Source organism: Sus scrofa, chromosome 2 (assembly GCF_054392235.1).
Source record: "Sus scrofa isolate SSC_HxYL_T2T_F1_AM1 chromosome 2, Sscrofa_HxYL_maternal_Yorkshire_Landrace_v2.0, whole genome shotgun sequence".
NCBI classification, from domain to species: Eukaryota; Metazoa; Chordata; class Mammalia; order Artiodactyla; family Suidae; genus Sus; species Sus scrofa.
This window is the reverse complement of record NC_139384.1, coordinates 106,682,638-106,697,701: the sequence shown is the minus strand read 5'-3', so window position 1 is coordinate 106,697,701 and position 15,064 is coordinate 106,682,638. Positions and strand designations below refer to the sequence as shown.

The 15,064-nt window shown below is 36.8% G+C and overlaps 1 protein-coding gene across 51 annotated transcripts in view; it reads left to right on the top strand.

The window, feature by feature from the left end:
- The window catches only part of MEF2C (myocyte enhancer factor 2C), a 173,686-nt gene that overhangs the window by 89,136 nt on the left and 69,486 nt on the right, over positions 1-15,064 (top strand). For all 51 annotated transcript variants that reach the window (XM_021082274.2, XM_021082212.2, XM_021082155.2 and 48 more), the window contains 1 exon segment: positions 7,742-7,945. In XM_021082274.2, coding sequence (XP_020937933.1) covers positions 7,742-7,945 — 204 coding nt within the window.

Sequence of the window (15,064 nt, the reverse complement as noted above, 5' to 3'; positions counted from 1 at the left end):
GGCAGGAAAGTTCTCCTGAGGTGACTTTATAAATGTAGCCAGGATTAGAAGGGTGAACAGAGGAGGCCTGCATGTGGCGTGGAGCCTCATTATTGAATGCCCTTTCCATTACTCAGTTATCTAACTAATTTCCCTACCCTGTAGGAAATGATACAGGACTTGTCTTCCATGTTAGAACTTGTTATTTACATTGACTGTGTGTAAATCAGAGACACACCTTTTTTATTCTGGCTGTAAACAGACTTATATTTGCTACCAACCAAAATGCTTCTCATTTTGCGACATTTAAATAAACATCCATAAATATAGAACTAGTGTGTGCCCGCTAGTGCATGCATGTGGTTCTCACTGGCTTTAGTGGGAATGTCTGGAAGTCTGAGGGCAGAGGTGGCTACAGAGTCCACATAAAAGGACCTTTGGTTTATTGTCAGGACCTAGAAACCAACTTCTTCTCAATTTTAGGATTATTAACATTATTTTTTTTTTTTTACTTCAAGCTAGAAAGCTGTCCTTATACTAATTAACACATTGCGCACTACTCTGCTTGTACTCATCAGAATTGCTAACAATCCTTAAGGTACTTGTGCAATGCTTGATTCATCCATACTGTGCTTAACTGCAGACCCTGAAACACAGTTATCTAAAAAAGAGAAGGAACACTAACTAATAGAAAGCAAGATGTATATTGTGTGAAGAGGATTCTATTTCTGGTTAATCCAGGGACTAGTTTTGTGGCCCTGGGTAAGGCAATTTCACTTCTTTGTTTACAGTATCATCTGAGAAATGAGGGTGATAAACTGTGCCAAATAATAACTTCAAAGAGATGCTGTTAAATGTAGGAAGATAGCTTATGAAGTCTTTGAATTTCTTTAGAAAACGTACCAAAGTCAACACTCTTATCTAAAAACAATTATAAAAAAAAACTATATGCTGTAATTTCACCAACAAACCCACACACAAAATTTGACCCAGTCCAGTTTTTCTTCTGTTTAATTTTACCAAATGTACATCTTTGCTGTAAGTTAATATGACCAAAAAAAAAAAAAAGAAAAAGAACTGTGAAATTTCCCTCTCAGTGGCAGACTTCCTATTAACATAGTTTGAGCTTGCATAGAAATTCATTTTTAGCTATTCATTTTGGATTGCAAAAAAAAAAAAAAAAAGTAATTCTTCCATCTATCCATTCATTCATTCAGCCAATACTTAGCCAATTATTATTCTGGGACTCCAGGTCACAAGAGCAGACAGGAGATGTTCCAAGCTTTCAAGAAAAGCTTGGGGTCTAGTTGAGAGAGAGACTCTAATCTAAACATGATAATGGTAAGACAAGTTGGCAGGTCCTTGGAGAGCAATCTTTTACAGTATGTAACAAGAAGTGACTGAACCTGACACATCAGGGAAAAAATACTACCTACCTTGTATAGTGTTTCACTGCCAACATGTTACTTACATTTCTGTGTTCCTTCATTTAACCCTCATCGCAATTCTATAACATACCCATTATTACTTCCACTTTACAGGTGAGGAAACTGGGGTTTGGGTACATTAAACAGTTCAATCAAGAGCACACAGCTTATACATGGCAGACCTCAGACCTGATTTTAAATCCCCATGTTTTTGCTTCCACACCACAGAGCCTCAGTAATGATGCATATATACTGTTTCTTTCAAAATATTTTAGGGAGTTCCCACCATGGCACAATGGGTTAAGAATCCAACTGCAGTTGCTCAGGTCATTGTGGAGGCTCAGGTTCTATCTCCACCCAGAGCAGTGGGTGTAAGAGGTTGTGTGTGACTTGAGTGGGATGGTTTTAAGACCCCTGAAGACCTCAGTGTTTCTGGAGGCCCATCACACACCATATCAAACATGGAAATGTGTCCTGATTCCACTTTAAATTAGTTTATAAATAACCATGAGTTGAACTAGGGAAAAAAGGTGCCCAGAACAGCAAAGTTACTGAACAACGTGGCCCTTTGCAAGAGATTATCCTTAAACTTAACACTCATCAGTTAATTCATATTTATTTATTTATTTATTTGTCTCTCTTAGGGCCGCACACGCGGCATATGGAGGTTCCCAGGCTAGGGGTCTAATCGAAGCTACAGCTGCTGGCCTACACCACAGCCACAGCAACGCCGGATCCTTAACCCACTGAGCAAGGCCAGGGATTGAACCTGAAACCTCATGGTTCCTAGTTGGATTCATTTCCACTGTGCCACGACAGGAACACCTTAATTAATATTTAAATCATCCAATTACTACCAGCTAGTCTCAAGTCTGTAATGTTGTGATGAGGATTTCATCACTTTGCTGAACTCATCAGAAAGTTTAATAAATTTTTATTCAACGAATGCAATCATTCAGACTTTTAGTTTCTTTCCCTTTACCTCTGTATCCTGTGATTGTAAAATTCAGTTGCTATCTTTATACTTTTCTGTCCTTCATGGTGAGTCATCCTGGCAGGCAATAAAGACCACTTTTCTTTGAACTTTTTGAGATATTTTTTTCTTGAAGTCTAGGGCGCATATACTTATGTGTATATATTTCTCTCCAGACATTTTCTAACTTCTCTGTTACACATTCCAAGTGGTATAATTACTTTCTCTCAAGACTTCCATCACTAACATGTTAAACTTTTTAGGAAAACAAATACATATATCCAAAAGCTGTTATTTTTTGAGAGATTAAATTGTCCAAAAGTATCTAATTTTTATTAAGATTGTCAGAGTTTAACATACAGTATTTTCATTTTGTAATCCGTTTGTTCAGCAAATGTTCCTTGAGTGTCCATTGGTCAGTCTGGGTGAGGCCTGAGATAGGGTCTTCAGGGAACTCAGAAGCCAGCGGGAGAGTCAGATTCAAACAACCAACCAACTCTGTCATATAAAAAGATCCAGAGGACAGCAATGACGAGGAATGAGTGTTATTTGAATGTGACCACGAGAGCTTCATAGAAGTTGGCATTTAAACGAAGCCTCGCAGCCACTGTGGGTGCCTGCCAGTGGCCAGATGGAAGGGGGGTAGGGCCGTAATAACCACAATCAGCTTCCACTGAGTACTAGATAAGAAATAACCAAATAGGGTAGGTTTCATTTCATATTCCTCTTGATTAGGTTAACATCTACTTTATTTTTCTTGCTCAGTCTAGAGAAAAGATTGGTCAGAAAACAAAAACTGAATCCACCCAACGCTGGATGAAAATACAATTTCAGATCATTACACATGACTGAAAATATAATGCTATTAGCCAAGGAATACATTTTGATTCAAATAGAGAAAATTCCTTTGAAGCATTAGAGAATTAAATGACTGTTTTTCCTCCAGCCATGAGGATGAGACATGAACAAGGGAGATATATATGCACTAGAAGCCCTAGCACCCAGCACAAATATCTGGCATGGAGAATGCTCAATCCTCATTGCTTGGCACAATGTTTGGCTTGTAGAAAATGCTCAGTAAAACTTGTTTGAATTACTTTTATGTTTCTGTAAATAGATTTTCTTATTTCTTTGTCACTGAATTGTATGGAATTGTGTTTCATGAATGTGCCTTTTCTCAGTTCAAATTCTAATTTCAATTCCTGATTCGTATCTAATAAGTTCTAGAGTAATAGCATGAGATGTGTAATGCCTGCCCTTATGCTAGAATTTAAAACTTAAGGTTAATGTAAAACAATACTGAAATGTCTTAATAAGATACCGTAATTACATTTGGAATTGTTTCAAGAGGTAAAGACAAAAAACATAAAAGGCTCAATATTTGCAGAGTAATCTTGCTTTCCATACATATATTACATATGAAATCTCTTTAATTTTGAAAACTAAATGTAAATTATAGTGTCCACTTAAATAATATTGGCTTTATTCTCTTCTTGGTGCACCTTGATTGATGTAAACACTGGAAAAGAGTATCTCTTTGCCTAACTACTAGAAAAACAGTTTACCGTCTCACCTAAGGTTCAAAATTTGTTATTGAAATAGAAATGGACTTGTCCCCATTACAGACTATTGTCAAGTTATGAAAAATGTAATCATTACAATACATTATTATATTTAAGTATAAAAGCTCTGAATTGCAGTCTTTGTCATTGAGTGGCATATTTTAAACAAAGAGGAATATCCCAGTTCTCTTTAGAAAGCTTAATGCTGAAAAACAATTTAATCTAACTATGAACAATGAGAAAAAGCATTATTAAATACATTTTGAGTATGCTATGAAGAGTATGAACATAATACAGAATTAAATTTAGTGCAATTAAGAGTAGATTTTGAAGATATTTTCTTAAATGCTTTAATATAGACATCATCATTTTGGTTTGCAGTTTTAATGAAAAAAAAGCTATATGCACTGACTTTTTTGATAAGTATTATTAAATAAGTATGCATTATCCAGCAGCCAGTTTGGTTACACAAAAGTTGAGAAGTACCTAAAAGTAAACACAAATAGTGGCTTTAATGATATTTCTGTGCTGAAATGTACTTTGATGGTGAGTGTTGTAACGTGCTAAATTCTGAGGTTTGAGTACAACAGAAACCATACTGTATTGAGACATTCCACCTACAGTTTGTGGTCATGAAAGCCTGATTAAAAGTGGTTTTCAATATATGAAAGTATTTTGGGTCAGTGCCTTCTGTATTGAACCTACTCTGTAGCTTATTTCACTAAATAAAATACCAATGTGCAAGTATATTTGCATAACAAAATTGCACCTAAAAGAATTATTAAAAGACATTTTGTGTAAATCTGTGTAATTAAAGATGATGCTGTTAAGATAGTCTTTATTTAACTCATCCCTAATACCAATAATGACTCATCTGAATGAACCATAATAAAAAAAGTTTCAAAAGTAGTATGATAATCAGATATGAAAATAAAACACTAGCCATGTTTTATTAGAAGCACTTTGGTAAGACAATCAATAAACATAAAACAGAAGGTGAGACATTGGCAATTATTACAAAGAAAAATCACCCAATACATATCTGAGTAGATCTGCCTAGCTGATGTGGGCTGGTAAATACCTAAATGCTGTATTTTCCAAAGAATGACCAATCAGCAGGGCTTCCATAGTTCAGCTTTATCTTTCTATCGGAAATAGTAAGATCCTCAAATAGCATTGATCAGTAGACTCTTTGAGCCATGAGGATGGGTATATTTTGTAAGTTCTTTTCCTGTAAGTCAGCTAAGAAAGGGATGGGAACTAAGATTAATTGAGTATATACTTTAAACACAAAGCTTGATATTGTATGTAAGTTATTTTATATAATCCTTGCAGCAACCCTAGGAGTAGGTGTTAATCTACATTTTAAAGATGAAAAATCAAACTCAGAGAAAAGCCAAATTTGAAGAAGTTAAGTGACCTAACTTCTCATGACAAATAAACAGCAGATCAGCATTCAAGCTAGGATCCCCTGAATCCAAACCCTATGTTCTTCCCTTTCTATCATGCTGCCTTCATCACAAAAATGATGAAGAATATAATTGGAGTTCCTGTTGTAGCTCAGCGGATAAGGAACCCTACTAGTATCCAAGAGGATGCAGGTTCGATCCCTGGCCTCGCTCAATGGGCTGGGGATCTGGCATTGCCGTGAGCTGTGGTGTAGGTCACAAACATGGCTCGGACCCTGCTTTGCTGTGGCTTGGTATAGGCCAGCAGCTGCAGCTCTAATTCAACCCCTGGCCCAGGAACTTCCATATGTTGCAGGTGCAGCCCTAAAAAAAAAAAAAAAAGAAAAAAAATATAAAATCATTATTAAGTACAGATTTACCTTTTAAAAATTCCATTTATGAGATGCTAAATAAAAATCTGGTGGGGGAATGCTATCACAATTTTCTATCATATATATCAATTTGATATTCTAAAAAACATATAATAATTTTCTGTATTTAATTCTTTATACTACAGATCATTACCATGCACCCATATGTCTGCTTTTCTAGGCAATGAAGATAGATACAGCAGTGAGCAAAATAAAATGGTCCATGTCCGTAATGGAAGAGACGGACGTTAAATAAGTGATCACACAAAAAATTATGCAAACTATAAAAAGATATAAGTGCTATAAGAAAAAATAAAGGGTAATAGATAAAACAATCCGTATTAACACAAGAGCGGAGAAATGAGGAAATCAGGAAGTTGGCTTTTCTGTCTGCTAGTCCACAGTTCCTGTCAACACATTTATTTAGATTTGTAGAACCGGGGGCGGGAGGGGGAATTCAGAATCCATTTGGTGGTCTCTAGTTTAGATGACTGAGTTTATGGTGACAAGGAGGACCTAGGAAGAAGAACAAATTCAAGGGCGAAGATGAGTTAGGGCTTTGGAGGTTTGAGGTTCGGGGACATTCAGATAGACATGGGACTGGAGGACATCCTGGGTATCTGGAGACAGAGAGAAAGATAAGGAGTGGGCATCTAAAGTGAGACAGTTTGGATTTGAAGGTGAGAAAAAATTATAGTCACCTTAGAAAACAATCATAAAGTTAGTCAGCATTTCCCAGGGTTTATGCCTCCAAAACCTGGCTCTGAAGAATGACAGTAAGCGTTCCTCAAAATGAATCAATAAGCAAACAAATGTTCTGTCAGTGGTAAGTTTGCTTAAAGTTCAAAGGGTTTCTCAGAGCCTTCAATATATGAATGTGCCTCATTTCCCAAATGTACTGGACCATTGAACTTTTTGTCTTAAGGAGTATTTTATAAAAATAATATTCTACAAAAGGCCTGCTGGGAAACACTGGATCATATAAAGGTTTCTAATGAAGAATGCTCATTTTTGGTGAGCAGACTGGAGTTGAATCAAGAAAAGACTGAAAGTGGGAATAGTGAAATGCGTGTGTACTTTGTCAGGTAGATGTGTGCAAGGCTAGAGAGGGAGCTGTTGTAGCCGGCTCATCAGGAGAAAGCAAGGAGAAGAGTGACATTTTGAAGATGGGGATGAATTGAGGAGGGGATGGTTTCAGACAGGGAGCTCACCCAGGACAGGAAGCTGATAAGGGCATGAATGATAGCAATGCCTGGGAAATAGACAAGAGAATGGAACCTGAGAAACGTTTTGAGGGAAGGAATTATGGGACTTGGTAATAGATTAGATTAAAAGAAGAGAAAGGCAAAGATAACAATACACTTTCTGGCCTGGGCGAGAAAGAAAGATACACAGAAGAATGAAAACAAAACCCTAACGGTGTTATGGCTAAAGCACTTCCCAACTCCCTGCTGGATTTCTAGAAAACAGAATACAGCTCTCTGAAAGTACAGTCAGACCCCTTCAACTGCTCTCGGTTAAATGGCATGAGACTAAACAATTTTGAGGATTTTTGAACATGGATCTAACTAAAATACTCTGTCCATAATATCATGTCCAGTCTTCAAGTGGTCAAAAAAATAAGCTCCAAATTTATAATTAAGGAATATGCTAACCTGCTGAAATTAACTTTTTTAAATCTTGAATTGCTCAAAGAAACATGAACAGTTCTCTGGTCACCTTCATTAAAATGCCCGGCATTAAATCTGGCATTTACAGGTTCACATTCAACAACAAGCTAGAAATCACACATTTTTCAAATTCTAAGCAGAAATTAGTTTTAGATTTATTTGCTTTCTTTCCAAATGTGTTAGTGCCCAAGGGCTCTGACAACGACACATTTTGTTTTACAAAGGAAAAAAGTACTGTATTTTTATTTTTTTAAAGGCATGCTTCCTTTTCCCTCTCTCTCTGAAAAACCTGCCTGCTTTCTTTTTCCCAGGTGACATTTACAAAGAGGAAATTTGGGTTGATGAAGAAGGCTTATGAGCTGAGCGTGCTGTGTGACTGTGAGATCGCGCTGATCATCTTCAACAGCACCAACAAGCTGTTCCAGTATGCCAGCACGGACATGGACAAGGTGCTGCTCAAGTACACGGAGTACAACGAGCCGCACGAGAGCCGGACGAACTCAGACATCGTGGAGGTGAGAGCGCAGGCGTGCTAAGAGAACCCCCAAACTCAGGCAGTCCCGGGTGTTTGGACGTTCCATCCCTTTCCCCTCCTCCACACAAGCACAACCTTCCTTTTCCTGAGATGTTCATATTCTTACAGGTGTGCCTGGGGTTATTACCCCAACTATTAACTCCATCCTTTCCTCAAAATGCAAGTTAGAGTGATAAGATAATAGGGACTATGTGAATCGGGTCCTTTTGAGAAATCCAGCACCTGTGTCAAATTATTAACCTCATCTTTCATGACTCATCGTTGTCTGCCACAGTGTCAGGCCGCCAGAATTGGGAACTGTAGCCAGGGGACTGCTCACCCACATTTTAGATTACTTCTCATGATTTCTCTTAAGTATACACTAGTTTCCCAGCACAAAGAGAAGGATTTTTTAATGAGTTCACCCAACTTTACATTTGTGTTTCATTTTGTCTCTTTATAATTCATTCTTCCTAATGAATTCTTGCTAAAAGAATAAAGACAGTTATTCTCCTAGAAATGTTTTTCCCCAAAATTATGTAATTTAATATGCACTATTAATATACACAGAATCAGATATCTGATGAAAATGAACTTCTAAATGTTACTGAGTATTTTATCAAAGTGAGATTTAAAACATTGTTTTATTGTGCCAAAATAAATAGGCGTCATGTTGAAACTCAAAAATATTATTGATTTGTTCGCATAAATAACATTGCCATACAATTTTAAAAGCTTCTCACATGTATCATATAAATGTGATTGTCCTACAGTACCCTTCATAAGCAATGAATACTAAACCAAAAAGGAAGAGGTATAATAAGGTCTATGTCTCCATTATACAGAGATATAGTCTCCCCATCTATTTTCCTCAACTGTTTACTTATATTTTCCTAGATTGTCACTGCTTTTGCAAAATTAGGAGAAAATAAACATTCCAGAATTATGTATTTAGGAGGTCCCTTTCCGGCTCAGCAGTTAACAAACCCGATTAGGATCCATGAGGATGCGGGTTTGATCCCTGACCTTACACAGTGGGTTAAGGATCTGGCATTGCTGTGAGCTGTGGTGTAGGTTGCAGATGCGGCTCAGATCTCGCATTGCTGTGGCTGTGGTGTAGGCCAGCAGCTGTAGCTTCGATTCGACCCCTAGTCTGGGAACTTCCATATCGTGCGGGTATGGCCCTAAATAAATTAATTAATTAATTAAAAGTGCGGGGTGGGGGAGAAGTATGTATTTAGAATCAGTCTGCCAGAGTACAAGTTATTCTTGCTATAGCTTAAACTGGTTCCATATTATCAAAAAATCTAGTTGTAATCCTGATCAAATTAATCTGCCTCTCAAATCTATCTTCCCTTTACCTGTTATAATTGTCTTAAGATTAATTTTCATTTCTTTGCTCTTAATTGGAAGTTCTTGAAAAGTATTTAGCTAACCAATTAATTTTTTTGCCTAATAAGCCCAAACAATTTCAGAGAAACAGACGTGGTTGATAAGTAGACCTAATGTGTTTAAAATACTTTCAGATTTGCAGTACTGCACATTCACTTTTTCATTGACTAAGGATTTTAGCTGTGGGCTTGCCTTGATGGCAAAATTTAAGATTATTTATAAAATTTACCTATTATGTATTTCAGATATTGTATTCATGTACACAAAAATACATAAACAGAAACATGAAGAGAACTAGTCAGTTATCAGATCTCATAAATGCTTCATCATGTGTGTCTGTATGTATATGTGCACACTCACATTTAAAATAAGTTCTGGGAGTTCCCATCCTGGCTCAGCAGAAACGAATCTTACTAGCATCCATGGGGACACAGGTTCGATCCCTGGCCTCACTCAGTGGGTTAAGAATCTGGTGTTGCCGTGAACTGTGGTGTAGGTCGCAGACGAGACTCGGATCTGACGTTGCCGTGGCTGTGGTATAGGCTGGCAGCTACAGCTCCAATTCAGCCGCTAGCCTGGGAACCTCTATATGCCGCAGGTGCAGCCCTAAAAAAAATAAAATAAGTTCTAAACACAAAACAACTCTATACTCAAAACTCCACTACCAAAATCATTACAACAAACACAGCAGGATGACAAAAAATTTGAATTGGAATTTGTCATCAAACTTGAACTGTTCTAGTCCTTAATATGTGGAATGCAGTAAAACTATATTAAACTACTTGAAAATTTGTTTTCTTAGGAGTTTAAAAATCTATGAAATTATCTTTTGAGAGCTTCATTCAGGAAAATACTGTGTGAGTTAAAGGATATTTAAAACTTAACATTAGGAGATTTTCATATTTTTGGACAGATGGATTATCTGAGCCATATTTCTTCAAGGTCATTGGGTTGAAAGTCACAGGGCTTGCATTTGGACCCTTGCCTTGCACAATCTTACTGTTTGACAAATTAGCAACTTCTCAGGGCTGAAGTTTTCTCGTCTCAAAAATGAAGGCAGTGAGTTTGAAAGTTCTTCACAGCTTTCTTTTAAAAAGCAAAAAAAAGTAGCAACTCCATTATTACCTTGCACTTAACATCAATAAAGTTTTGAATCTCTCAAAAAGATATTCTTCTAGATCAAAACTAAAGATGGTTTGATTATTTGGATAAAAATAGTAACATCTAAGATGACATAGGACTGCCCTGCTCAACTATATGAATCACATAGTCGTCACCAATTTGGCTTTCCCACACTTTAGCAAAACAGAGATGATAGGTAAAGAAATAAAGTGGAAACGCTAAGCTTGAGAGAGTTTACACCATTAAAAAAAAAAGACATAGAATATTTTTCAAAGTCCAGCTCACTGAAATCGTATCTTAAGATACTTGGTAGATGGAGTTCCCTGGTGGCCTAATGGTTAAGAATTCAGCATTGTCACTGTTGTGGCTCAGGTTCAATCCCAGGCCTAGAAACTTGAATATGCCACAGGCATGGCCAAAAAAAAAAAAAAATCCTGGTGGAAAAGAGAGGATTTGGGTGGGAAGCTACATTTATAACAAGTTTCCCAAGTAATTCTTACACACAGTAAGTTTGAAAACCTCTGGAACACTAAGACATAAATTGTGTTAGAGGCTAAGAACCTGTGATACATCAGGGACTTGAGCAATCACTTCTTAGAGTGGATCTAACACAGAACTGAGGGGGTAGTTTACTACTCCTGGGTAAAATTTTAAATCCTACTTATTTTAATTTAATGGAATACATTTAACTGAGTAAGTTTAATGAGGAGCATAGTATGTTTCATGAAGGGTCATTAGTTTTATATCTCCCTTTTGGACCATTACCCCTCTCCCTTAACCCTCTGAAAACAGTTTACTCACAAAAAAAAAAAAAAAAAAAAAAAAAAAAAGATTGGCGCAGAGAGAGAAATAATATGATTCCCAGCATTCAGACTGAAATACAAATTTCTGGGCCATACCAGAGTAGTGTTACAGGGTCATAGGAAATTGTGCAGTGTGTGGGTGTTGAAAAAGATTCCTTCTTTTAGTAAAAAAAAGCTCTTCGTAATTATCATGTCTTTGCTTGATAATTAGCCCTACTGTTACAATGGCACGGAGACTTACAAAGACTTCATAGACAGACTGAAATCTTTTTTTATTATCATATTATAATGCAGCTTGAATATCTGTTTAGATACAATATATAAATATGCCATATTTAGTAAATGTGTTAAATTTCTAACCCACTGGTTAGAGAAAAACAAAAACAGTTATTGTATTAATGCGCTTATTTTGAAGAAAGTCTGTTGTGTTTAACTCTGTAACAAGTATACTGGACATTTATCCAAAATGCTAGCTTATGAGGCTGTTGAAATTCTACCAGGATTGTGACGGTATTAAGGAACTGCCTCTTCCACCTGTCTAGCTCCACTCCTGTTCCTCTTAGCTGCCTCCTTCTCTCACAGTTGATGCTGGGCCTTCTTCCTGAAGGAAGAGTTGGTGGGTGACCACACTTTAGGATGAGCTGAAAATCATAGGTCTCACAGAACATGTTTAAATCCTATAACACCTTCACTTGGCAATGACTTAGCAACCACCAGCTTATGCTCAGCACTGGTCAAGGGATACTGAACCAGAAGACAGGCATTCTTGTTGAGGATGTAAAACAGGTGTAAATCAGCTTGGGAACAATTGGAAGGCAAAGGAGCAGTCATCTCATTAGTGTCGTACTAACTTTTGAAAGGAAGGCTTAAGCTAAACAGTTGAGCAAGAATTTAAAACAGGTCATTGGGAATTCCTGTTGTGGCACAGCAGAATGAATCCAACTAGGAACCATCAGGTTTCGGGTTCGATCCCTGGCCTCACTCAGTTGGTTAAGGTTCTGGTGTTGCTGTGAGCTGTGGTGTAGGTTGCGGACATGGCTTGGATCTGGCGTTGCTGTGGCTGTGATGTAGGCTGGCAGCTGTAGCTCTGATTAGTCCCCTAGCCTGGGAACCTCCATATGCAGCAAGTGTGGCCCTAAAAACAAAACAAAACAAAACAAAAAACAGATCGTTGATCACCAGATCATTCCAAGTGATCCTTGGAGTGACAGAAGGCCCAGACAGGTTACCCCACATCCAGTTACAGGTTTTCTAACCATAGTACCTATATGGGAGCATCACTTAGCACCTGTCCAGTAGGGAACCTGTTACCCCTCAGTGACTCAGAGATTCTTTTAAGCAGCTCATCTAATCTGGGCAGGTAGCCACATGACCAAGTGTAGACATGGAATAAATCACAAAGCACCCTGCTGTTCCCTGGGAAATCAAAATAATGGATGTGACTCCTGCAGAAGGACCTTTTGATTCACAGATCTCTCAGTAGTGTACAACTGGCTTTTATTTATTTACTTACTTTTTCAGATGCAAGGATGGGCGAAAGAGAGGGGGGGAGTGGGGAGGGAGAGAGGAAAGAGAGAATAAGAGATTGTATTTACATGAAATTTTGTTTTCTGTCACTTGATTTCCTGTTTGGATTTAAAGACTTCTCAGGACAGTTATTCCAGCAAAAGTTTCCTTGGATGGTAATAATTAAGGCCTGAATTGGGATTGAAAAGGCCTTAAAGTAGCTTATAAATGTTATTGTTCAACAGTGCTACTAGAGGTTATCAATAAGCTAACCACCTTTACATAGTTGGTGAAAATTAAGAACAATTATTGTTGGAAGGCAAATGCATCAAATAGTGGAAATGGACTTCATTACAAACTCTGTATTACAGAATTCAAGAATAGATGTAAAATATTAAAAATGTGTCTTTTTTAGTTGAACTGTCATTACATCTAACCCAATTAAATAGGTTACAATTTTATACTTATAAAAAGTAGATACATGAAATTATTTTGATGCATGCTTTTTAGATATATATTACACAAGTACTTTTCCTAAAAAAAAAACACATGCACTTATTTATTTGATTATTTGTTGAATTTTCATTCTTTCATGCATTCACGGAACAAAGATTGGCTGAATTCCTGCCATGTGCTCAGTGCCATGAAATGCCTGGAGATATGAACAAAAACAAGGTCCCTCAAGGACTCTTGGTCCTTACGATTGCTCACAAGGCCATGAATGATCTGACCTTTGTATTTCTCTGCCTCTCTTGCCTCAGCTTTTGTTATTTCTCTCCAATCAGCACCACCCCAGCTCCCAACTCCCAACCTGTACTCAAGCCACCTAGTTATGTTTATATCCCTCACCTTCTCCAAACCCTGTTTGTTTTCTCATTCCTTACTAGGTCTTTACTTGGCTTTTATTTATCCTTCATTCAAGTCAAGACTCAATGTATACATTTAGAAAGCCATCCTTGAAATACCCCGTAATTTGTGTTAGGAGCTGTTGCCCTGTTACAGTCATAATATGTTCTGTTTTCCCCATCAAAGCACTATTGAAGCTGTTATCCAATTTTTGTCCCACACTAGATTTTAAACTCCTAAAGGTCAGGAAGTTTGTTTGCGATCATATATCCAGGACTTAATGTGAGGTCTCCAGACTGTTAGGCCCTTAGAATATATTTGTAGAAAAAATAAACAGGGGAAAAGTTATAATAGGATATCGCCAGGTGATTATCATATCATATAATATTACTCATTTAAAGTATGAAAAATGTTTTTATGGCTCCAGTGAAACAAGTCGATAAAATTTGATAAATTTTATGAAACACTATCAAAAACTAAGATAACCTAGATCTGTACTCATACAGTAGCCACTAGCCCCATGTCAAATGGGACAAGGGGAAATGTAGAATGCATTGATCATACAGAAAATTCTGTGGCACCAGCAGGATTAATTCTTCAGTAAGAAATCTGAGCAGTGTGTTTCAGAAGTGAAGAGCTGGGCAGCCTTGAGCTTTTAGAATTCAGAGCATAAATATTCGCTTGAGAGACACCAGTTTGGAACTAAATACCGTAAAACTAAAAGTACATTTTACCCCACTCTGGTAACCACAGAGTCAATCAGTAAACTTACTACCTGGTCAGAAAGTACTGCGAGTTGTCCAGGCTGACAGGAGCACTAGCTGCAAAAGCTCAGTGATATGTGCTATTTTTTTAAATGTGAAGTTTGTGAACAGAAAGATGGTAGGTATTTCTTCTTACTATTTTAAGCTTACTTGAAGCAACATGGACCAGTATTTAACTTTATAATTAGTAATTAATTTCTTCAGAAAAGCAGTTTTTTCAGGAACTTACAGAAGTAATATTCTTGAGCTACATTAAGAATTCTTCTTGGATTGATATGTTATAATTAAAATAGTTATTGTGAGTAGCTCAGTAACTCTGCCCTGTCCTCTGTTAAACCAAGTAACTAATTGCTTTGCAACAGATAGTACTGAAAAATGAAGAAAGGATTAGTGTATTCTATAAAGATTTAAACCTTCAGTGTTGAAGCCTCTAAGAAAATGAGAAAATAGTGAATTTTGTTTAAAAAAAAAAAAGGTTTTTCATATTTATCATATATTGTAATGTTCATTTTTGTTTACATATCTTTAAAAAATTTTTATAAATCATGTTTGTATTTGTTCCCTAAAGTCTAAAAGAAGAAATGGATCTAAAAATGTATTCATATTTCTCATCATTACCACAATGGATTTTTATATATCAAATTTGAAAATTCATTCCTTTTTAAAAGTAATGCTCTTGCTTAATTT